At 32.1% G+C, this 25,884-nt stretch overlaps 1 protein-coding gene across 1 annotated transcript in view; it reads right to left on the reverse strand.

Annotated features, from left to right (window-relative positions):
* The window catches only part of LOC115890336 (kinesin-like protein GA13060), a gene marked incomplete in the record, with an annotated part of 701,789 nt that overhangs the window by 70,530 nt on the left and 605,375 nt on the right, over positions 1-25,884 (reverse strand). Inside the window, 1 exon segment of the mRNA XM_030910529.1 lies at positions 2,225-2,446. Within this exon segment, the coding sequence (XP_030766389.1) occupies positions 2,225-2,446 (222 nt within the window).

Below are 25,884 nucleotides of genomic sequence, written 5' to 3' on the forward strand. Positions count from 1 at the left end.
CTACTTAACACTCCAACTGTCATATTGGCTTATTAAATTAAAAAATAATGAACACATACATAATTCGTTAAGACACGAGACACATTTCTTATTTTGCGTTGCTCTCAAGAGTTATCACTTAGTTTTCATAAAACTGACTTAATTTTCCCTAAAATATTTCGATTTAAGACACCAGCCGGCAACGCCGCCTAGCCAAGGAACAGGCCGGAAACCAAGGGAGCAGGGCATAAATTCCGAGGGTGCAATGCGACACAATCCGATGTAATAAATTAGGCTGCAATCGTGTTCATTAAGTAAATCGTTGCCGAATATAAACGGAAAGCCGCGAAAAAAGACGAATAAAAGCTTTAGAAGTCCCACAATCGAACTGTGTGGATAATTGAGGAGGGGGGGTCGGTTTCTGGGAAGATTGGGGGCGGACGGGACGTGGGAAAGCGCTAATTGAGATTCAATTAGGGGTAGACTGGTGGTGAAAAAAGCTGTAGTGTCAACAGATTAAAAGAAAAGACGGTTTGTTTGGTTTAAATTAATGTTTGTGTTATAAATAGGATTACCATCAGAATGCTGATGATTCTTGAACTCTTGAAAATATATTGTTAAAAACTATTAAACTTTACTATACCGTGTGTTGTATCGCTGAAAAGATGATTAAGTTCGCCATTTTAATCCAGAGAAAAACTTTTTACTAATTATTTTTTATACAAGACGATAATGCAATTTTATCGTCGTGTATAAAACAATATTTTTTTAGCTACGTTTTATAAAATATTCAGAAATTATTATTTCAAGGAATTTATTACGAGTAGAAAAAATATTGTGCTGGGTTGGCGTTGGATTCTATGTAATTTGACAAATAAATAAAGCTGTCCCTTTAGTTGTCAGTTTTGAGTCAATATTTTTTAATTCTCTTTCGTGTCGATTGCTGATTGGATTGGAGCCAGAAATGGCTCAAAACGAAATAAATAAATTACCAACAGATATTTAGGCTGAGGTGACAAACGCCATATCCAAACTACTTCCATTTAAATTCCGAGTAACTTATGAAAAGGAATACAAAAATTTTCAAAAATGGAAGCAATTTAAAAACGTGCGAGAAGAAATGAAGTTTTTAACCTATCCTCGCTGTTAAAGTATCATTTAATCTACCCTTAAAGTACTAATTTTGATAGATATAAGTCAATTTTAAAAGTTGTTATAGAAAAAAGGTTATGAAATTCACGTAGCATTGACAGTTTTCATCGTTTTATCCACATTTCACTATCAGATACCTGAGAGATTGCGATGCTGCCAATATGTTCTCAACGCGTATCCAGAAAACGATTCGCACGGCAAGGACAATACCAAAATATTATGCTTAGCGTTCTGCTGAACGGCTACTTTAGATTACCACTTTAAAAGCGCAACGTTTTTATGTCAAAGTTCCAGAATTCGGGCCCTGAACATAAGTAATTGATGGAAAATTTTATAAAAAGATGAAAAAAAGAAATGATTAAGTTTCCCATTAAGCTAGAGAAACACTTTTTAGAAAGTTTTTAAAGAACTCTATAAAATGGAGCAAACTGTTCATGTTGAATAACTTATACGAATTAGTTTTTCATTTATGAGAGATACAAAAATACCAAATTAACATAAGGATTACAAATTATGACAGAATATTACAAATCTATCCTTATCTTCTTATACAGATTGGTCAAAAATATCCTAAATTAAATTCTCTATAAAAAGTTACAAATAGTACACTATAAACATAATAGAATATTTTAAAAATCAAATATACAGGGTCTTAAATAAGTGCAAATATTTCCAGGGCTGGTAGATCTCGATAAAAGGAATATATTTTCTCTTTACCGTTTTTCAAATAAAAAGTCCAAAATAACAGAGTTATTCAAGTTTGATTTTTTTAAAAACTGATTTATTTTTAAAAAAAATGACAACCACCGGATTTTGCATGTATTTGCACCCCTTTTAGTGCCGGAACCATGGTAATATAAGAGATTAACAAATTATATAGTGTAAAACTTTTCTAAAAAAGTTTTCTAAAATACTATACAGGAAATTTAAAAAAAATGCACGTTTCAACAGCTTTTTTGCGAAAAAAACTCATAGATGTGTTCCTTGGGTCAAAATATATTAGCCCTAGAAATATTTAAGACTCATCCTGTATTAGACTTATTTTACTGAACTTTCATATGCTGAAATCAAGGGCTTAAAGGCCGAGTTTTACCTGAGAATCGTCTTGAGAAAAAATAGCATCGAAAGCGAACATTTTCGGAGCAGCTACGCCAACTCTTCTGTCCTCAGGTGCGGAGGATCCACCGAAAATAGTTGGATCCACCAAGGTAACTTGTTTCTTCCGTTTGTCCAAGCTGAAGAAATTGTTGGACCCCCCTCCAGTGTCTGGTATGAAGTTCCCCGTAGGATTGGACGCTCTCAACATTACTTTAACCTGTAACAACAAAAAATATGTTTAGATTATAAGCATTCAGAACATCAAAATTAGTGGTAAACATTTTCAATTAGTAGAAAGTTATCAAACTATTAACTTTTCCACTAATTATAATTCAAAATTTGTGACAAATGTCATTTTGATTTTTTTTATTTCCCTCTGTTATTTGCATACTAGGGGCAAATAACTAATTTTAAAAATCAATAATTATTTATGTATACAGGGTGTGTTATAACTTAATGTTTTGGATTTAGAGAGATAGAGAGAGAGAAATAAATTTTAGACCCATGAACCACCAGCGTTTTTTAGAATCTTTAGAATTGTGTGTGTTGAGTTTTATTAGGTGTAATTTTTTGTGGTTTTATTTACTGTAATGCTGAGTATATTTAGAGTTTTGGATTTAAAGGAATATGTTTATTTTTGAATATGAGTGTCATTCCAAGATAAAAAATTCCAGAACATAAATTAAGAAATAAACCAAAAATAAATAAAAAACTTCTTAAATCTCGTTCTGGAATGAACACGTCGACGAGCGAACACACGATATACCTCGTCTTCTTTGGCAAATGATACCGACCCATATATTTATTCGGTTAAAAGGACCGAAATGAACTCGGGCCTTATCGGGCTCCATCGACAAAACCCAATTTCCGCTACGAATCAGAACGTTACGTCGATGGCAGCGTTCTTCTGCGTAGATTCCGTATCTTTACGAATTATCAGAGTTTTCTCTCTGGTTTACGAAGGGTCTAAATCACAAACCTTGAAAAAAAACGATGGAAAAATTGTTCTTTTGAGTCGAGTTTTGAAGCATGTTAACTTTACAAATTTATGGATTTTTTAATTTTTTCCGGAAAATTGAAAAAAAAAGAACGAATGACGTATCATAGCCTTGCTAATTATGAAGATCCCAAGTAGCAAAAAGAAATTCTAAAAGGATTGAATTATTTTATAACAGTCGAACAGTTTATTAAGCGTTTGGTTTCGACCATTCTGTTTTTTAATAAAAGTTGTCATATTAAACTATTTTCTAGTGGTTTTTACAACGTATCCTATAACGCATTAAACGATAATTTCTTTTAGTATGATATAACACTTAATAAGACAATGCTATATGATAACAAACATATTATTTTATTAGACTCTTATACCCCTACCATGTAAGAGTTCTATAATATTCATATAACTAGTAGTCACAAGATCACATAATTAATTTACACAAGATCATATAATTAAATATATATATATATATATATATATATATATATATATATATATATATATATATATATATATATATATATATATATATATATATATATATATATATATATATATATATATATATATATATATATATATATATATATATATATATATATATATAATATGAATTCTGGACAAAGTTGGAAAAAAGTTAACAAACGCAGTGGTAGTTATAAAGAGCATGTAAGAAAAAACTCCTCGAAATTATGGCAAATAATCCCGAGAATTCCCTGGGTTCTCAAAAGCCAAAATCTCTCGGGTTGTCTGGCTTCTTCAAAGCATTGTTGCCACGTTGATGTAAAAGTTTTACTGTAGTAATGTTTGTATTGTTTTATTGTTGCTTTTCTAAGTCCTTAGATTGCCGCTCACTCATCGGACACGCATGAAATGCATTGCGTTTATGAATCCATGAAAATCTGATCATGTTTGTTAGTTTTAATACTAATCAAATGAGATTTGGCAACATCTATTTGTCACAAATCTCAATATGTCCAAAATAGTTCTATAGTGCCTGGAAATTCTGCGTAATGATAGATATTTATCCTATACCGTTTTATTTTACAACAAAAACTTATTTAAGGGATTCATTTATAATAAAATGGTTGCATTATAATTCGCCATGTTTAAGGCAGAATTTTTGTATGGCCTATGGCCGCCATTATATGAAGCAAAATTAAAAACATCAAAATAAATTGTAAAATGTTATTTTTGAGAACTATTTTGTGATAAGATTCCCACATAACAGTAATAAAGTGCTTAATTAAATTAAAAACATGAATTTGTGAAAATTTTATTTTATTTTATTGTTTAAATTTATATGTAAACCTTAATCGAAATTAAAGCGCTTTAATTTTTTGCCAAATACATACCTATAATCTACCAGTAAAATTTTCGGCGCTACAAAAATAGTCCCTACTTTTCAAACCCTATTAATGATTTTTTATATTACATATTTGTTGTACCTTCTGGCTCTACCCGCCATTTTCATTTTCGAGTAAAGTCTCCTTTTTAACAATCCACATCCTCTAGATTCATTTTACGACACGCTTAAAATATAATTTGCTCCTAATATTCTTCGGTAAAAAATAAAATAGTCTTGTACCTCGCTAAATGATAAAATGTTTTTATTGTTCTGTTTCTTAGATGTGACCACGTAATACACAATAAAACTAGTTTTATAATAGTCATATAACGCTGTGTAAAATAGTTGCATAAGAGTTGTATACCCTTTTTATTGAACTTCTATACTACTAAACGGTTGTATAAAAATGGGCTTTTTTGGTTGTAAAGCTATCATATTACGGTCATATAGCACGTTATATGAATTGAGGTATCCTATAAAAATTATCACATAGCTGTTTATACAGCCTTTATAAAATAAAATTTGCTACTTGTGTTCGGCAGCATATTCTATCGATGAAATTAAGTAAAAAAGTTTGTATACATTTATGTCCTATAATGCTTCGTTTGGGAGATACAGGATGTTGAAGTTTCATTTTTATTTCGATTTTTTCCATATAATTTCTGAACTAATATCGATATTTGTCTGAAAATTGGTGTTTTGGTGTTATTTTACATGGAAAATCTGATTTCGATGTTAATTTGAATCCTACTTGTAGGGGGCGCCATCTATATGTTTTTTAACTGTTTTGAAGAGCAATAGGACTAGACTTTGAAAAGTAATAGGAGTAGAGGACTTTGTGTTTGTATCTATATTAAACTACTAGGTAAAAAATATACATTTTCCACCTTATTCTACGCAAAAAAAGGTCTCTTAATAAACATCGCTACAAACAACCGTTCTCAAAATATTTGGAATAGAAATGATCAAAACATGTGTATTTAACTGAAATGATAAATTAGAGAATTTTTTATTTTTTTTAAATTAATCATATTATTTTCTAGAAAAAAAAAATATGATGAAATAGTTTCTGTTGGACCTTTGCGACAAAAATATTTCAAATTTATGATTTCAGTCTAATAACTAGCTAGTCAACATGTTTAATTTTTGTCAATGATGACATGGAGTAGTAAAAATCTTCTAGGAAAATAGTATAATAATCAAATCCTTGTATTTTTTCGGCTGTATATTTCACTAGCGCCCCCAAACGACAAGTCCAACAAATTAAAGCGGAAGAACATAATAAAAATGTCGGAATAAATCAAGAACATTGTAATTAGATGGTTTATCTTATCTTTAGGGAAGTTTTTTATTGGTGACCCGCTATTTTACGACAGCCCTAAGGTAATTTTAGGTTAGATTACCCGCGTTTCACTTCCTCCCGAAGCTAATTACTCTAACAGTAAATGCGTTTTCTATTATGCTCGTGCATTGTGAGTGTGACATTTATTGTCGCTTACTTCCTAAATCTGATAAAAGTGGATATTTATTAGTATTATATACTTAAAAAACGAAATGTCAACATATATAAATGTATAGTTATGAAAGTTTTGAAAGAACCTTGCAGGAAAACCAAAACCATGAGATTCTTGGACTATTCATTTGTTCATAACTAGTTTCATTTAATTTGATTAAAGCCGTAAGAGAAACTGTTTTAAAGTGAACAGATAATTATCACAGAAACAATAATTATATCAATTAATACTCCTATGATATAATATAACACCGTAGCAAAATGTAAACAATTAATAGTTATTCTTGAACTTCTCTTGTTTTTTTTTTCTGTTTACTAAAGCTCAATACACAATTCAAACTACCGTATGATCGAGAAAAAACGGCGTCAAAGACGGCTGGGGAATGACTATCGATGCTATTTTTGACGAGGTCGAACTCTGCTCAAAGTTAATTAACTTTATTTTGATTTTTTTAGTTAATTAAAATTCTTCTTCTTTTCACTTTAAAGATCTTCAAAAAAATTAAATTTTAATTAAAATTAATACTAAATGTAGAAAATCTAGAGAGAAAATAGTAAGTTTCCGGATACAGAAATCTATATCCAAAAATATTTTTTCTGATAATTTGAACTATACCAGTTCTAATTAATAAAAAATCTATATTAGGTAAATCCAGTAAATCGTAATTAATACAGAATGCGTCTTTAAAAGTAAAGAAGAGAAAATCAAAAAGGCTCTAACCTAACTATCGCCCGTCCCAGTCCCAGGCATTTCGATAACGTCTAGAGTTAACAAAAATTGGATTATTCTACTGTTAAAATGTATGGATTATCCTTTTGTAATTGTCTAATACAGACTAGACCTTCAGATTTACTAATACTGTAGCTGTAAACCAATATGTGTGTTCAATTACTAGTAATAATCCGTTAGTTCATGGAAGAAGTATCGTGTTTATCAACAAAGTTAATTGTAGGCCTTTAAATTTTGCTTAATATGGTCATATTTTGTAATATTCAACTCATAATTGTTGATACTTCTGGTGGATGATGTTCAATTTTATACATGTATAAAATATAAAGACACTAAATTGAAGTAATAGAAACGGTAAGGTGAGATTTTAAGAATCTGTATTATTACTTATACATTACTTTTTTACTTATAGAATATCTACCCCTGTGTATAACCTCTAAGAAACAAATTAAATGAACAAAACTATGTCAAAGAAATAGTCTATTGTATAGAGGATATAAAGAAAACCAAATAATCGATATTGACTTACCGAAATGTATAGTCATACGTTATGTTTGTACAATTTGTTTTTGAATTTCTTCTAGGTTTCTGCATCTTCAGTCAGTGAAAGTAGAAATATCATCAGCAGTTTTTTCAGTCCATAAGATTCAACATTTAAAAATACAGGGATACTTAATCGTTAATTAATCTAATTATTTTTTGAGATATAGGCACTATAAGCAGCAAAATATTAGCCCCTTATAATGTTCGGATTTTGTGGGCAATAAATTAAATGATAAAGAATTGTAAATTGTTTATACATATATAAATCACTTGTTTTAAAATAAAAAAAAATTGGCATTTTAAATTTTATATTGTATTTATTTATTAAATGATAAAATTAAAATACTTATATACTTCATGATCTAACACTGTAAGTCTTAGTTTCTTTGGTTTGGTTTACTGTTTGCCGAGTACTATGGGTATAGTTCATTAAATTAATAGATTCTATTCTTATGATTGACATATGCATATTAATTGTTTTCTTAAGTTATGTTACAGTGAAACTCACTTTATAAACAGTATAATATAGGTCTGTATTTTATTTCGAATGGTATTACAAAATATTTTTTACTGTGGACCCTACTAATCAATATACTATGCCTGGTTCAAGAGTCTAAATCTGTACTTATTACAATTAATTTAATAACAAACCTAAATTATTTGACTAAGTTCTGCGACTTACTAAAAAAAAATTATGATTTTCGAAAGTGATTAATACAGCTTTTTCCAAAATTATACATTACTTCTTGATGTATGTATTATATTAATTCATTTATTTACTTCAATTGTTCCAAAGTGTATATTATTTCATACAATCTACCAGTAGTTACATTAAAAGTTATGTATGTAAATAAATGACTTACCAGCCTAAAATTATTGAGATTAAATAACGTAATATATAAGTAAATAAAATTGACAATACACCAATAACATATTTTAGCAATAACCATTGATTCCTGCATGGAACTTTGTGATTACAGCATCACCAATAGATTATTTCTTGGACACAGTTTTGTTCATTTAATTAATATGCTTCTTGGAAAACAGAAACTTGGGCATACACAGGAACAGATACTCTATAAGTAAAGAGGTTAATACAGGGATTTCGTAAAAATTACTATCTCACCTTATTGTTTCTAGTACTTCAATTTGGTTTGTTTATAATTTATATATGTATAAATTGAACATCATCCACCAGAAGTATCAACAATTATGAGTTGAATATTGTAAAATATGACCATATTAAGCAACATTTAAAAGCTTACAATTAATTTTGTCGATAAACACGATACTTTTTTCATCAACTAACAGATTTATTAACAGGTATTAAACACACATTTTTATTTACAGCTACAATCAATGCAATATTAGTAAATCTGAACGGTCTAGTGTGTATGAAACAATAATAAAAGGCTAATCCGTACATTTTAACAGCACAATAATCAAAAATTTTGTCGAAATGTCTCGGTCGGAGGGGTCGGAGGCTTGTCGGACGACGAGATTTAGTTAGGTTAGAGTCATACTGGCCTTACTCTTCTTTATTTTGAAAAAGGCGTTTACTGCATTAAGGATGATTTAATATCGATTTTTTATTGAGTAGAACTGGTGCAGATCGAAACATTTGAAAAACAAATTTTTGGAAATAGATATGTGTATCTGGAAACTTTCTATTCTTTTCTGGTTTTTCTATATAAGGTATTAATTTTTGACAAATTTTATGTCAATTCTCAGTAACTGACGTCTAGAGTTCTATCTCGTCAAAAATAGCATCGATAGTCATTCCTAAGCCGCCTTTGACGCCGTTTTTTCTCGATCATACAGTATATCGATAACTTCCTTCCTCTCAATACCTACTACTTTATTAGCCCGATCGCATTCGAACCTACAGGAATAGCTATTGTCCCACAGGAAGACAAGTGCTACAATTAATTATCGGTAACAAGAAACTATGTAAGGAATTGGAAATGTGTATTTTAATGCCCGCAGTTGAGAGATTTCTATCCCTCGAGGTAACGAGTCATGAATAAATCTATAGTTAAGGAGTGATTTACTCGAGTTTGAAATTAGTTACACGGCTATATCAACGGGTGAAATAATAAAAGTATATAAAATTTAAATACAAAAACGATTTTTTAAAAATTGTTATCATATTTGGGTTTGAAACACTAGGGTTTTTGGTTTCTGAATGATTCTGTTATGTTACTTTTATTGATAATTTTTTTATTTCAAGTTTTTTGTAATGTAAACTTAAATAATATAAAAAATTTAAAAGTAATACCTTGTATGTAATTATATATCGAGAAACTATAGTTACGCTTGTTAAATTTGACACTTTATGTAAGTTTAATAATATATTTTCGTACTTTTATGCTTATTTCGTACTTATTTTATGGCGTTAAAATGACTTTTTTATATTGTCAATCACGTCACAAAAATTAATACTTTTCTGACGCTTATTAAAACTACACAATTTAAAAATCATTTTTACTCAATATAAAAATAAATTACGACCCTCTTAACGCCAACTGGCAATGAGGGCCCTTAATAAATAAAGAAGCTTACGGGTCCAAGTAATGACGTCTAGAGCTCGACTTCGCCAAAATTATCATCGATTTTCATTCCCCAGCCGTTTTTAATTTTCGATCATATGGTACCCTTATCTTCCAATCGGCAAACTCTTTTTCCTTAACAACATAGTGTTACATTAGTCTCTTTTAAGTTAGCCTGTATTTATTTAAGAAAAAAATCTTCTTCTTCTTCTTCTTTTAGAAGGCGTATCGCCTGTTTAGTTCCGGTTTCCTCCTCGTCTAAGCAACTATTGCGAGGTTGACTGCCAACTGTCTTGCCAACGTTTAGGTGGTCGTCCAGTAGGTCTTCTGCCATGGGGTACGTTGTTGCAAATTATTATGGCCATTCTGTCGGGGCCCATTCTATTAACATGCTGGTTCCATTCTCTTCTTCTCTGCCTTATCCATCTGACAACGTCGTTTGTTTGGCACTTTTCTCTTATGTCTACATTTCTCTGTCTGTCCCTCAATGGGTATCCAGTTATCATTCTTAAGGTCTTCATTTCAGTAGTTCGTAGGATTCTCTTTGTTACTAATGTTTTAGCTCTGGTTTCCGCACCATATGTCATCACTGGTCGTATGCAGGTTTTGTATATTCTTGACTTACATTCTGTACTCAAATGTTTGTTTTTCCATATGAGATATTTAAGATGTCCTGATATTGCGGCAGCTTTATTGGCTTGTTTCCTTACTTCTTCTTCCAGGAATCCTGAGCTTGTAATTTTGCATCCGAGGTATTGGAATGACATTATCTGATCAATAGTTTTGTTTTTTATTACCAATTTGCACCGTAGAGGCTCCTCTGTAATGGTCATGTATTTGGTCTTATTTGTGGAAATTTGCATGTTAGTTTTTCTGCCTGTCGGTTAAAAGCTTGTAGCATTCTTTGGAGGTCGTCCTCTGACTCTACAATAAGTACTGCCTCATCGGCATAGCATAATATGTTTACTTTATGCATTTCCATTCGATATCCTAATCCAGTATTCTTGACGGTTTTATTACTTGATCCATGATTGTTTTGAATAACAGAGGGCTGAGACTGTCGCCTTGGCGAATACCAGTTGTAGTTCGAAGATGCTGCGTTAAGGTAAAGTTTGTTCTTATTTGGGTTGTTGTGTTTGTGTTTAAGTCCTTGATAAGTTCTGTGAGTTCTTTCGAGACATTACTGCTTTCCAAGATGGTAATGATGTCTTTTAGTTGGACTCTATCAAAGGCCTTTGTTAAATCTATAAAACATAGATAGGCTGGAGAGTTATATTCTAAGGATTTTTCAACTAGTTGTCTGAGTATGAATAGTGCATCGGTAGTTGATCGGTTTCTTCGGAATCCTTGTTGTTCCTCGCTTATTGGCACTATTGAGGAGATTTTGTCCGCAATGATCTTAGCCAGAAGTTTTAGCGAGGTGCTCAGTAATGTTATTCCTCTATAGTTTGCTGGGTCTGTTTTATCTGCCTTTTTAAAAATGGGTATTGTTATACTTTGTTTCCATTCTTCTGGTATTTTCTTATGTTGTAATATAATGTTAAACAGTTTTGTGTATTCCTCTATGATAGCCGTGCCTGCGTTTTTTATTAGCTCGTTTGGTATTTTATCTTGATTAGCAGATTTTCTATTTTTAAGTTTCCTTATTGTCTCTTCTACTTGTTTGTAAGTGATTTGCGCATGATCTTCTATATTATCTCTTTGGCTTGTCTCTTGTGCTTCCATTGGTTCATCCGTTTCTGCGTATATGTCTCTGAAATATTTTTCCTACGTATCTTCTGCAATTGTTCTTAGTTGTATTGTTTCATTTGTTTCTCGTTTTAAACCCCTCAACATCTTCCAAATACGTTGTTGTGCTCCGTACATATCCGCCTCCATCTCGCTACTAAATCGCTGCCAATATTCTTCTTTAATTTCTCGTACTCTATTATTAGTCCTGTTGCTTATTTCGGTATAGATATTTCGGTTCTCCGAAAAAAAATCAACATATCTAATTTATATTGCAGTAATATCTATGCAAGTAAACCATATAAATATGTTTTAGTAGACAACAACCCATATTTTTGAAATAAAAGCCCCAAAAGGACAAAATTCGTGCACTTAGTTCACGGCATCTCGTAAAATCACAAACTCCACTTAAAAGCTTCTATTTTTGTTTGGGGTAGGGCGACTTTTAACTGGCATTTTTGTAATAGTAGCGACGCTACAAAACTTAAATTCCTCCACCCATTAAGCTGCGCCCGTATCGTAAATTTTTGCCTCTCCGCGTTTTTCGTGACTCCAGTTTTACTGCCCGTAAAATTTATTTTTTCGCCGTCGCTAATGCTCGTCAAGTAGCGCATTTTTCCGACATTAGTATTTGTTTACGAGCGATCCTGATGATGAGACAAGCACGCGACCGGGAAACGTCGTCAAAAAGTATAGTGTTTTCGAAATATCTCGGTTTAAACTCGCTAAATATATTATAAGCAGTTATTATTTTCTCTATTCTAGGCAGTTACTAGGCAGGTACAGCTATGGTATGGCAATGAACAATTACCTCTGGATTGGGGATGGAAAAATTCAAAGAATGGGTTGATGCCCATTGCTACTTACCAAGATGCAGCTCCCCAAGAATTATTAAATCTGATTTCATGTAAATGTGCCAAAGGTTGTAATACATCTTGCAGTTGCCGCAAAGCAGGTTTGCGTTGCTCGGTAATGTGTGTACTTTGTCAGGGCAAATCATGTTCGAATAGTTTGGAGATGGCAAAATTAGACGAAGATGAGTACGAGGACAATTTTCCTCTCGATGAAGATCAACGAAAAGAATATTCTGCACCTTATGAACTAGATCCGGAATATGATACAGATGTGGAAGACATTCAGGAAGATTATATTGAACAGCGAGTAACATCAAAAAAACGAAGGAACTCTGATGAACCTTCCACCTCAAAAGAAAGCTAAGTTGACGACATGTGGATTAAGCCTATTGCAAATGGGGAGACCACTCAAAAAAAACGCGCCGGGTACTCTACCTCAAGGCAGCTTCCTGAGAGATAAGGCGGTTAAACTTGATTTTCCACCAGTAGCAAACAAGTTTTTAGGCTTTATGTCTCGGGGGTGCCGCTCAAGGCGGTGTAAAAACAAGTACAGTTAACCCCGGATATATTGAACACGTACATTATATCAAACTTTAATTTTGTTTTCGTAAAATTCGATACTTTGGGTAGTCGCACGAAAAAAAAACCATATAACGTTTTTTATAGAGTTTTTCCTCTTCTTTAATTTTGGTCTCCACATATTTTGCACTAAAGTTGATAGAAATCGAGTTATTGACAAATAATGAAAAATAAACCGAATGATGGCGGCCAAATCCGGGCTTTGCGGGGAGTGCAAATTTAATACGCGTTTCTCGACACCAAACTAAACAAAATAAAACTTATTTCAGCTTGTCCGGATTTGCTCCCGCCATCGATGCACTTGCCGACTGGCTTATTTTGTGATTCCAGTGATATATTATTTATATGGTTTTGTAACAAATTGCTCGCTCTTTTATTCGTCGTGACTGACCGAGTTAAGAAAAAAACTCAAAATTTAAGTGAGGATGCCGTCAATAATTGATTATTGACTGACTGACTGATTAATCACGATCCTGCTCAAATCACTCAACGTAACAAGCTCAGTTTTGGCATACAGGTTGATTCTAGGGTGTAGAGGTTCGATAAGAAGGGATTTTTCGAAATTCCAGTTCCAAGAGGGTGAAACCAATCCTCAAATATTACAATATTTTTTATTTAAAAAACGGTCAAGTTTCCGAAAAAACGCTTAAACACGTATATTTTATTTTGTTTTTTTACATATTTTAAGATTTTTTTAAAAGTGTATACAGGGTGTTTTGAAAAATCTGGTCATTGATTAATCACGATCCTGCTTAAAGCGCTTGACGTAAAAAGCTGATTTTTGGAAAACGGATTGATTTACGGTGTAGAGGTTCGATAAGAAGGGATTTTTCGAAATTTGAGTTCTAACTCTAACAGGTGAGTTTTTCGGAAAAACTCTTAAACACGTATATTTTATTTTGTTGTTTTACATATTTTAATTTTTTTAAAATTTATACAGGGTGTTTCATAAAATATGACCATTCAGTAATCACGATTCTGCTTAATAATAATATAACTGTTTGACGTTTAAAGCTGATCTTTGACAAGCGGGTTGACTGTGGGGTGTTGTAGAGGTTCGCTAAGGAGGGGTTTCTCGAATCTCAAATTCCAAAAGGGGGAAAACGCCCCTCAAATATTACAATATTTGTTATTTAAAAAACGGTTAGTCTTTCGGGAAAACGCTTGGACACGCATAATTTATTTTGTTTTTTTTATATTTTGAATTTTTTTAAAAAATCATACAGGGTGTTCTAAAAAGTTGGGTAATTGATTCTGCTTAAACTGCTTGACGTAAAAAGCTTATTTTTGGCAAAGGATTTTTCGAAAGTCAAATTCCAACAAGATGAAACTACCCCTCAAATATTACCAAGTTTTGTATATATTTTTTTTACACATTTCAAAATTTTTTGCAAATCCAGTTTGTATGTTGATGGAAATTCTTGCTTTGCTCTATCATCACCATTACAAATGATTAACTCGACGCGAACTAAATCGCGGGTATATGCTAGTCACTGTGTATTTTCACTTCTTCTCATGTATTAAACTCACCGAAAACAATATTTAAAAAAATAATCTCGGAAGTTATTTCAGAACCTGCATCCCACAATCCTCAAACTTGATTCGTTAAAAATTGTTTGTGGTTTCGTTCCACATTGTTGCTGTCGTCTTTTTTCCTCTCATTTTTGCCTAGTCTCTGTTTTTTATTTTCCCTCTCCGTCTGCAGAGCAAAAAGCCCAGCTTTGTTGCCGGTAATATTACGTAAAATGAAACGGATAAAAATTTCATTAAAAACTTCGCAGGGCGGAAAATAAAGTTTTGCGGACGCAAACGATTCAGAAACAATTTCAAGTTTTTTCTTTTTATATTTATTTTTTTTTGGAAAGAATCAAGAACAAAATTTTTAATTTAGTATAAACAAAAGAAAATGTGGGAGTAGATTTTTTTGTATTTCATTTTATTTTTTACCTGAAACAACTACAATTAGTACCTAATAACAAAATTACTTAACGAGTCAATATTTTTTAATAATTCTCTTTCGTGTCTATTGCTGATTGAAAATGGCTCAAAACGAAATAAGTCAATTACCCACAGATATTCAGGCTGAGGCGACATACGCCACATCCAAACTACTTCCATTTGAATCCCGTATAATTTATGAAAAGGAATAGAAAATTTTTCAAAAATGGAAGCAATTAAAAAACGTGCGAGAAGAAATAAAGTTTTTAACCTATCCTCGCTGTTAAAGTATTATTTAATCTACCCTTGCGGTTAAAGTACTATTTTTGATAGATATAAGGCAATTTTAACAGTTGCTATGGAAAAAACTATATTAATTTTCAAGTATTTAAATTTAAATCCTTCAATGTTTATTAGTGAGAAATTGCTTTATTGTCATAAAAAAATTAAACAATTTTGTTGACAAAGCTTAAAAAAAAAGGTTATAAAAAACATACAAAACTTCACTTAACAATAAAAAAACATATAAAACTAACAGCAAACATACAAAACTAAAACAATACTTTATACAATTATAGAAATTGTACATTGTCAAAAATTTATTTAATTAAATATAAATAAAATATAAACATACATGTAAATAAACAACTGTATATAATGTCAATACTAAATTTAAATGGATAGAAAACAAAATCATTTCTAAATTTAGTGAATGTGTGTTAAATTTAGAACCCTAGATATTAATAAAAAAATCGTTAACCGCGTAAAAGGCTTTCTCCAGTAAGTATGATCTCAAGGCTCTGCGAAATGCAGGAAAGGATGAAATGGAATTAATTTCAGATGGCAGATGATAGTGCATTTTTTTTTGCATTGTACAATTGGGAACTCTTTACTAACTCAGAGTGAGGGGTTGGCAGATACATGTTATGCTCTGCGTTCCTAATTGGATAGCCATGAACTGGCTCTAGAGAAATACTCGATACGTGCTTGCGAACTAGGCAGACGGATTCGAGTATGAATAGGGAAGGAAGAGTTAATATTTTATATCTTCTAAACAAGTCCCGGCAGTGAGCACAACTGGTTAGCCTCAGTGAATATCGCACAGCTCTCTTTTGTAATTTGAAGATACGCTCAAATTGAGTCGCACAACACGCACCCCAGAATGGAAGTGCGTATCGGAGATGCGACTCATAAAGGGCATAATAGACTGTCCTAGATGTTGACAAATTAAGCACATTAGCAACTGATCTAAGTGCGAAACAGGCAGAACTTAATTTTTTAGCTAAAGCATCGATGTGCAAATCCCATTTTAAATAGTTGTCCACAACAAGGCCTAAAAATTTCACAGAATCAACGACGTCAATGGTGGTATTATCAAGTTGAAAAGGTAGCAACGTACTTTTATATGATAAGACTTTAGTTTTAGAGACGTTGAGACACAGATAATTAGAATCGCACCATGTTTTTATGTTGATTAAGTCACTGGAAATGGTTCTATGAAGTGCCGTGGTGTCCGGGCTGCTCCATGTGAAACAAGTATCATCCGCGAAGAGACAGATTTTACCACTGATGTCCAGACTAGCAATATCGTTGATAAACAACAGAAACAAAATAGGACCTAGCACTGAGCCCTGAGGTACTCCGCATTCTATTGGCTTGCAAGAAGACACAGTCTTATCAACCCTCACACGCTGGTTTCTGTTGTTAAGGTAGGACTTAAACCATTCAAGAGGCGTTCCCCTGATACCATAGTACTGCAATTTGTTAGTTAGGATGTTATGATTAACACAATCGAAAGCTTTCGAGAAATCACAGAAAATTGTTGCTGTAACGAGACGGTTGTTCAGACTGGAGTATACATTATTAAACAGCGAAAACATAGCGTCATTTGTACATTTGTTACTCAAGAACCCAAACTGAAAGGGGGTGAGTATTTTGTATTTTAGAAGAAATGATACAAGCCTCTTTTTAACCAGTCTCTTCATGATCTTCGATAACGTGGGAAGGAGTGCAATTGGACGATAGTTGGAAGCTTGCTCTTTATCACCTCCTTTATGCAAAGGAATAATTATCGCCGACTTAAGGCAATTTGGAAAAGCACCATCTTCAAATGACATATTAATTAAGGCTGAAAGATGGTTTAATGTACATTCCGGCATACTAGAGAACATTTTAAGAGTAAGTCCGTCAGTCCCTGCTGAAGATTTATTTTTAATATCATTTAATGTATTGCGAAGCTCTGCCAACCCCACAGGCGTAAGGAAGAAACTGTGCAAATTAACATTATAGTCAGAGAGAAATGATAGAGGATCAAGGGAGGGTGAGATAGTATTCACTATATTCTTCGCCATATTTACAAAGTAATTGTTTAGGTCCTCAGGTGAAGTTGAGGTTATGTTGGACGAAGAAACCTTACTCCTCAAGTCATTCACAATCGACCATGTTTCTTTGGCAATATTACCGGACTCAGTCAACCTCCTATTGTAATAGATGTCCTTGGCGGCTTTTATAGTCTTATGGTAAATTTTCCTGTTAAGTTTCACGTACTCGTGAAAGAAGACACTATCCGAGAATTTTTTTAGGTGAAATAAAGAGCGCATGTTTTTTGCAGATGTACGTAGGCCCTTAGTAGTCCAGGGTTTATGATGTTTAATTTTGACAGGTCTGAGAGGAAAGGCTTTGGATGCTAGACCAGATAATGTTTGTGTAAATCTGGAAAATTCAGTGTCTACATCACCAGAGATGACATGCCAATCTGTTGTTAGACAAAGCTGCTTAAAATTTATAAAGTTTTTTTCCGAAAAAATACGTCCAGTGTTTCTATTCTTTCAAAAATTGTTACGCCAATGACCTACCAAATCAAAAGTAGAGCGCCTTTCATTTAAAAAACTTAACAGTAAATCTCATACGATCCCACTTTCCCTGCATATGTTTCCTCTTCCGACTTTATGCATTGGTTTCCGCCCCCCCGTTTCGAGGGCTGTTTTATAGCCCTCCATCCCTCCTGGATCGGCGCCTTCCTTTCGAATCTCTATATGTATATTCTATCACTTAAAGTAAAAGAGAGTGCAGGCGATGACGTTAAGCGGTCAAGTAATTTATAGACTTTATTTTTCGTTTTATTTCCTGCGGGGTGGAATTCAAGGAACCGGGTAAAGATTATAGTGTTTTGGTTACCAGTGGCGTACCAATTGTGAAATATAGTGCAGAATATCACCTGGGAATCACCTAATTTTTTTCTGTCATCATCATGAACCTCCCTCACATATTTAGAGACTCTTTTTGTAGTTGGGTCCATTGAGCATTGTGCGACCTGCAATTTCCGTATAATGTACGTTTTAACCATAGACTTAAAATAAAATATAGACTGAGCATCTCAATCATAAATAGCTGGAACATGCGGTCAGACACTGTCTTGTTATTGTTTTAGGTTATAACGATTGCGACACGAGCGATAGATAGGTTGTCTCTGTCGTAACGGTCGTTCCCTGACGACTCTGCCGAGAAACACAACACTGTCTTTCGTTTCTCAAGTACACCTGAACTCTCCGTATCATAGCCGGGTAATTTTTTTATTTTAATGAAGCTATAAGTAAATTAAAAATATATCGTATTTAAACGTTTTTATATTTTATTAAGATTTAGGACAGGTTTTTTACATAAAAGTTTAGAAAAAACGTCTTAGAGTCCGAAAAGGATAAACATAATAAAATACACGTTATAGAAGAAATTTTATAATCGAAATTACGTAATTTTTGAAATTAATAATAAATTATTAATTTTAGTCAAACATTTACAACCCCTAATATTAATCAAAACCGGATCTATTCCACAGATATAATAGAATCGGCGACAGGGAGAGAAAAAAAAATGATTGTTGTAATTTTTTTTCTAGTTAAGTGATGTCTTATTATGTAAATTAGAGAAAACATAAATCTGTTCCATTAAAGCAAGGAAGGTGATAGGAAGTGGATAAAATAAAAACTACATTTATTTAACTCGGTACTGTCTTTATTATACCGGGTGCGGCTCAAAAGTGGCTCATCCCCATAATTTTTTTATATTTTCAAATAAAAAAACAAGATTTAGTATGTTAGTATATGAAATAAATTAGGATTGATTGACGCATTCAATTGTTTTTGGTCACTTCCTGTGTCACCGGAAATGACTATAACTTTTAATTTTTAAACGGCACCCTCGGTATATTTCTACTTTATTCGATAGAAAATGACACTCTGAATAGAATGAAATATCATATGTCAACTTTTGACATTTTCGCATATGGTTTAATTGTAATTGTAACACGCGGTTCATAACGACAATTTGACTCGAAATACCAAGTGTGTGGTATCAATATATTCATAAAAAAATGCTTTTTCCAAATATGCTAATGAGTCACCCTTGTTCCATTTGAAAAAATTGACATATGTATGATTAAAAATACGATTTGTACATCTTTTAACCGGCTTAGACAAGGCTCCTTGATTAAAACTTAGTGGATTGAAAAAAACTGGATTGAAATTTAAAATAGGATATGTTTTTAAGCGACAATGTCAAAAGTTGACATATGATATGTCATTCTATTCAGAGTGTCATTTTTTATCGAATAAAGTAGCAGTATACCGAGGGTGCCTTTAAAAATCAAAAGATGTAATCATTTCGGTGAAACAGGAAGAGACCAAAAACAATTGAATACGTCAATAAATCCTAATTTATGTCATATACCTACTAACATACAAATCTGTTTTTTATCTGAAAAATAAAAAAAGTTATAGGGTTGAGCCACTTTTTTTGAGACGACCCGGTATATTAAAAAATATTGTTTCATAATGTAATATCATTTTAAAATTCTTGTATGTTATTTTAGATTCTGAAGATAATTTTAGAATAAACCGGAATATATTTTTAATAAAAACATTATTAATTATTAACAGGGTTATAATTATGATTTTGTTACAATGTAAGTAAGTAAATAATGTAATGTAAGAGAAAAAATTCAGATTTTACATTTTACTAAAATATTATCTAAATAAGCGCCTTTCTACAACAACGCCACTGACTCCCAATGGGTAAATTGAGAGTTGCCTACCGGTCAAAAGTCGTTTCAAGACTTAAATGGATTATTTAAGTCAAATTTCTTGCAAATTTGGCACTGGCGAACCATATTTTATAGTTCTTGAACAGAAAAAGTCAATAAAATAAACACTTAAGCACTACAAGCTAAGAAAATGCGTTAATACAGCCGGGGAGATAGCGGCAACAAAGCTTTACCGCACACGTGCGACACGTACTACAAGGTAATAAATGAATGAATAGGCTCCCTCGCCTCTAATCGGTGTTGTCATATTGTAAAGAACTTATCCTTTTTAAACAGTATCCGACTTATAATTTAGTAGTATAAGGACTATTTAATACATCTATGGAATATTAAAACCTACTTTATTAAACTGTGGTATTAATATCTCAATATATGTGTATAACAAGAAAAAAAATATTGATAATATTGAAGACGTGACAACATAGGCTGGATGAGGAAGGCTCGGTCGACTGTACTCAGAAGTAAACATGTGTACAAAAAAGGTTGTTTGGCCGCGTTGAGATGTAAATAGTGTAGTCTATATTTTATTTTAAGTCTATGGTTTTAACTGTCTAGGTTTCGCATGCATAGTTCATGACTGGTAGGACACATTGGTCGAATGTTTTCTTCTTCAGATAAAGTGGTATTCTAGGTTTGAATATGATTGAGTTTCTTCCATAAGTACTCCATGCTAACTTAATTCTTCTGTTGATTTCTGATACTAGAGATCCAGAGCTGTGTATTAGTTGTCTCAAATATACAGGGTGGCGCACCCCATTCGCGCCACCCTGCGCCACCCTGTATATATTCTTCTACTATTTCCAGTGTTGTCTTATTTATTAGAATGTCTTTTCTGTCCACTAGGTCTTTATACAGTATATTAGTTTTTACTAAATTCGAGACCTTCTTTATTGCTGGCTCTATTTAGTTCGTTAATTGGTGCTTGTGGTTCTTCAAGAATATTGACAATTAGGACTATGTCATTAGCGAATATAAGATGGCTAAGATATTCTCCTTATCTATTTTTAATACTTTGTTGGTCCAGTCCAGTTGACGGAAGATTTCTTCTAGTTTTGCTATAAACATGTGGAAATTGCGTCTCCCTGTTGTACTCTTTTGCCATTTGGAAACTCTGGGGATGTCTATATATCATTACTCTTGCTTTGAATTCTTTGTATATATTGGCGAGGGTTTCTATATAAGGTCTCTCAATACTGTAGCATTTTTTATTTCCTTTAATAAAATTGAATTTAAAAATCTATTTTTATTTAAATTTCTTAGTATTGGCGCCATCTATTTGCTAGATGCCAAAGATACCAAACTCCATTTGTTACAGCTCACTTGTCTCGATATTTAATTTTTATTAGCGCATCTATTCGCTAGATGTCAAACTTCATTTATGTTAAGTTGTTTTTTTTATTGAGTATCTGTCCTGAGAACTATTTTTTATTTATAGAGTAACTACCCCATGGTACTCAGTAACTACCACATGGTACTCAGTAACTACCACATTGTACTCAGTAATTACCACATGGTATGCAGTAATAATGCAGTAATTATTGTATGTTTCACCCACTTTCATTTTGTATGGACCTATGCAGATCTTAAGACAGTGTTTCTGACATTACAATCGTTCTTTTGGCTGATATCGAAGACTTCTCCTGCCATAGTCATCTGCATCCACTTCTGTTAGTCTGGAGAATACCTAACTACCTGTTTACATCATAAGAAACTATATTCAGATAAGTCTTAAGTTTGATACACAAGGTACGCTTTTATTTTATAATTTTTGAGACAACAGATTTAATAACCTGGTAAATTATCACTATTTATCCCACATATTGTAGTCAAAATTATTTTTTATTTAACGTTATAAGTTATAATTTGATTCGTACAGTACACTCTTACTTAGCTATGATATTTTATATGAAAATTATTAACACGTATTTATTTTAAAGGTTTTTGTACACGACATGTTTCGAAACATCATCGTATTGAGACATACATAAATTTCACGTGTTTTTATTAAGTAGCTTACTTAGTTCAAAGAATACAGTTACTAAATTCAAATCTATTTAAAATAACTTGCGGTTTTATTGGGATCACTGTGACTAATTGATGATACTTGTGTTTGTTTTCAATAAATGTTTAATGTAGGATAGTTATTTCTGACTTTTATTCCTGATAAACATAATAGACCCTTAATGCTGTTGATTACTTTATTTTAGCTATGTTGTGATATCGTATTTTTCTTTTTGGTTTATTACTTTACCACTCTCATAAACAAAGTAAGTGGCGCCCTTTTCACTGTCTTTGACCATACCTATTTGAATTCTTAACATCAATATTAAAATCTCTGCAGCCTATATATTATCATTCTTTTAATTTTTTTAACAACATTAGAAAGTCACTGTGAGTCAGAAGCCTTACCTACGAACCCAGCTTTCCTCTAACCCTGAGCAACGGATTCTTTTTTCATTCTATTTGGGTAACGACAGAAAAGTCGTCACAATACCTTATTTCGCTAGGGCTTCTACAATAATTGCCTTAGGGTGTATTGAGTCGAAAGCCTTCTTAAAGTCTACAAAGGCTATGGCTAGTGGAAGTTCGTATTCTCTTTTTCGGTTGATGAAGTTTCTCTTAGTGTATGTATGCAATCAATTATTGTGCTGAAGCCGCTTCTAAAGCCTGCTTGTTCTCGTGATTGTGCAGCGTCTAGCGTGTTTTGTATTCTGTTGTTTATTATTTTTGTGTATATCTTGCATGTTATTTGTAGTGAGATTAATGGTCTATAGTTTCTGATGTTTCCTTCGCTGCTATTCTTAAGAATTAGAATTATGTAGGCGCTATTCCAGTGTTGCGATATATGTTTTGTCCTTAGACACCTGCGGAGTACTTTAGTATTTCAACTGTTATTTCGTCGTTCTCTGCCGCTTTTCAATTTTTTTCCATAGCAACTGTTAAAATTACCTTATATCTATCAAAAATAGTAGATAAAATAGTACTTTAACCGCAAAGGTAGATTAAATGATACTTTAACAGCAAGGATAGGTTAAAAACTTTATTTCTTCTCGCACGTTTTTAAATTGCTTCCATTTTTGAAAATTTTTGTATTCCTTTTAAATGGTAGTAGTTTGGATATGACGTTTGTCGCCCCAGCCTGAATATCTGTTGGTAATTTACTTATTTCGTTTTGAGCCCTTTCAAGAGAATTAAAAAAATATTGACTCAAAACTGACAACTAAAGAGACACGTTTATTTATTTGTCAAATTACATAGAAATCAACGCCAACCTAGCACAATATTTTTTCTACTCGTAATAAATTTAAATAAAAATACTTTACAATATTTCTGGTAAAAAAATCTTCTTGTATTATCGTTCAAAAAAGAAATGAAAAACTTCCTATTAGAAATTCAATCTGCGCACCGATTTTCCTTCAAAAACAAATCGCAAAACCCTTAAAACTGGGCCGGAAAAAAAGATTGAACGGTAGGCCCTCGGAAACAAGACAAGAATATATGCAAAACGATCGAAAACCGATAGATAAAGAGCGAGATATCGACGATTACGTCGATAGGAGCGAGACGGGGGACGTGATAGGAAGATTATGCAAATGTAATTTTGTTTGGGATATTGGATTTATGAAAATTCTCCTCGTGAAAACGAAAAAAAGAACGAAAACGGTTGAAGAATTTGATGGGTTCCAATACAAGGTATAAATAGGATAGGAACAGGGTTTTCTGAAGTTGTGGAGGTAAAGAAAAGCGTAGAATGGAGACGCGTACAAAAAAAGAAATATATTTTGTTAGTTAGCTTAATAGAGATATTAATTTCTTCAAAAATGTCTTTTTTAGTCCCGAGCTGTTTTATTAGTTGTCCCAAATATATGTATTCTTCTACTATTTCCAGTTTTGTGTTATTTATCAAAATGTCTTTTCTGTGTATTAGTTCGTTGTACTTTATTGGTTTAATTACTTAGGCATAATTTGTTAAGGTACGATATCCATTTCTTATTTTACGTTGCCCACAAGTGTAATTACTTACTTTTCATAAAACTGCTTTAGTTTTCACTAGTTTGTTGTACATTAGTTTTAATTAGTTATATTACCTTATTTAATTATTTTTAGAAATATATGTTTTTAACGAATTTAATAATTAATAAAATTTATTAATTAAACTTAAAAGAAAAAACTTCTGGACTGCAGTGTTTTGTGGTTAATTCGGTCACTTTTATACGCGCCCGGTCTAGCTACAACCTGCACGCTTTCAATTTATGTCCACAATTAAACTGACCACCACGGTCCAAAACTATTTCCCAAACAAGATGTCGCTTGTTTTTGTTCCATTTTCACGTCCCGCGCCTTCTGACAAACTGCCATTGTACTAATTACGCCGAAATAAATGTGCGGTAGTGTAAACGGTGCCTAAGACATCAGGAATTACGATTTGGTTTCGGTTTCAATTGATTACAGCCCTACATCATCGTATGTCAGCTTTTTTACCATATTTTAATTTAATATGTGATTAAAATTTTGTATAGGTTAGGGTTATGTCAGTTTAATTATATAGTTTTGTACTTTTGTGCTCAGTTTGTAAAAGTGCTTTACTTTTATACCTAGGCGTTAAAATGGCCCTTTTGTATTGTCAATCATGTCGCAAAAATAATACTTTTAAGATGCTTAAAAAAAGAGAGCTTTTTTACATAGACTGTCATGTCACAGTGACAAATATCAACTTCCTTATATTAAATCTTTGAATAAAAATATTAAGAAAGGAGATCCATGTATTCATGCATGGTTACCTTGAAAAAAGGACTCTAGGGTGGGGATCCTTGACACTCCTGTTTGACGATTCATTTGGCACATTTGAATTTATTTAAAATTTTGTGGATTTGTCAGTCTTTACTGAGCTAATTTTATGTTATTTATTATTTATTCTACTACTGATAGTTGTATAAAGGTAGTAAATCTAGATGGAAATTGTGACAGAACGTAAATTAACAGAGATACTATTGCGACTTATCGAAAAAGACTGTAAAATAGTAGGTTATGTAGCGTGCAGTAGACCTCGGTCAGAAATCGAGTGAAATAACGGAATATCTTTTAGCTAGTAAGTGACTATATAATATACATACGTGTAGTAAACCTATCATTTATGAAATTCACTTAAATTAATTAATTATATATTTTTTCTTGCATTTTTGCTTTTATTTGCTACTTGTCAAAGATTAGATGTCAAAGAATTTAGATACGTCAATTTGACTTACCTGCTTCAGTAGCATGTCAGGTGTTTGTGTTAATAAATAATTATTCTAACTTATCTATTTTTATTAGAATTATATATTATTATGACAATTTTAATAACTACCAACATTTATTGACAACCGTAAAATAAAACAACAAATTATTGAGTCTACCCCATGTCTATCCTACACCATATTTTTACACTTTTTAAATAAAATTAGAACGGCACTGATAAACCGAAATATAAGTCGGCCATTTTAAAGTCCCTTCACGGTGGATCAAGATTTTTAATATGCTCCTTCCTTAATCGTTTTATTCCAAGTATTTAAATGCAGCACCAGATATATTATTCAATTATTCTTGAATTATATCCGAAATGATAAGTCACTTTAGCAACTTATTAAATAAAAAATGCATTATGCACACTTTAAAAAATCATTTATCCCATAATAATTTTAAAGCGACATTATAATTCCATCATCATCATTTTTTCCTGTTTTTAATGAACTCCTAACTAAGTCGCTCGCGAGAGGAGAGAGAAACCCTGAAGAGGGG

The sequence above is a fragment of the Sitophilus oryzae genome, unplaced genomic scaffold (genome assembly GCF_002938485.1).
Source record: "Sitophilus oryzae breed Bouriz unplaced genomic scaffold, Soryzae_2.0 scaffold_863_pilon_pilon, whole genome shotgun sequence".
Classification (NCBI taxonomy): domain Eukaryota; kingdom Metazoa; phylum Arthropoda; class Insecta; order Coleoptera; family Curculionidae; genus Sitophilus; species Sitophilus oryzae.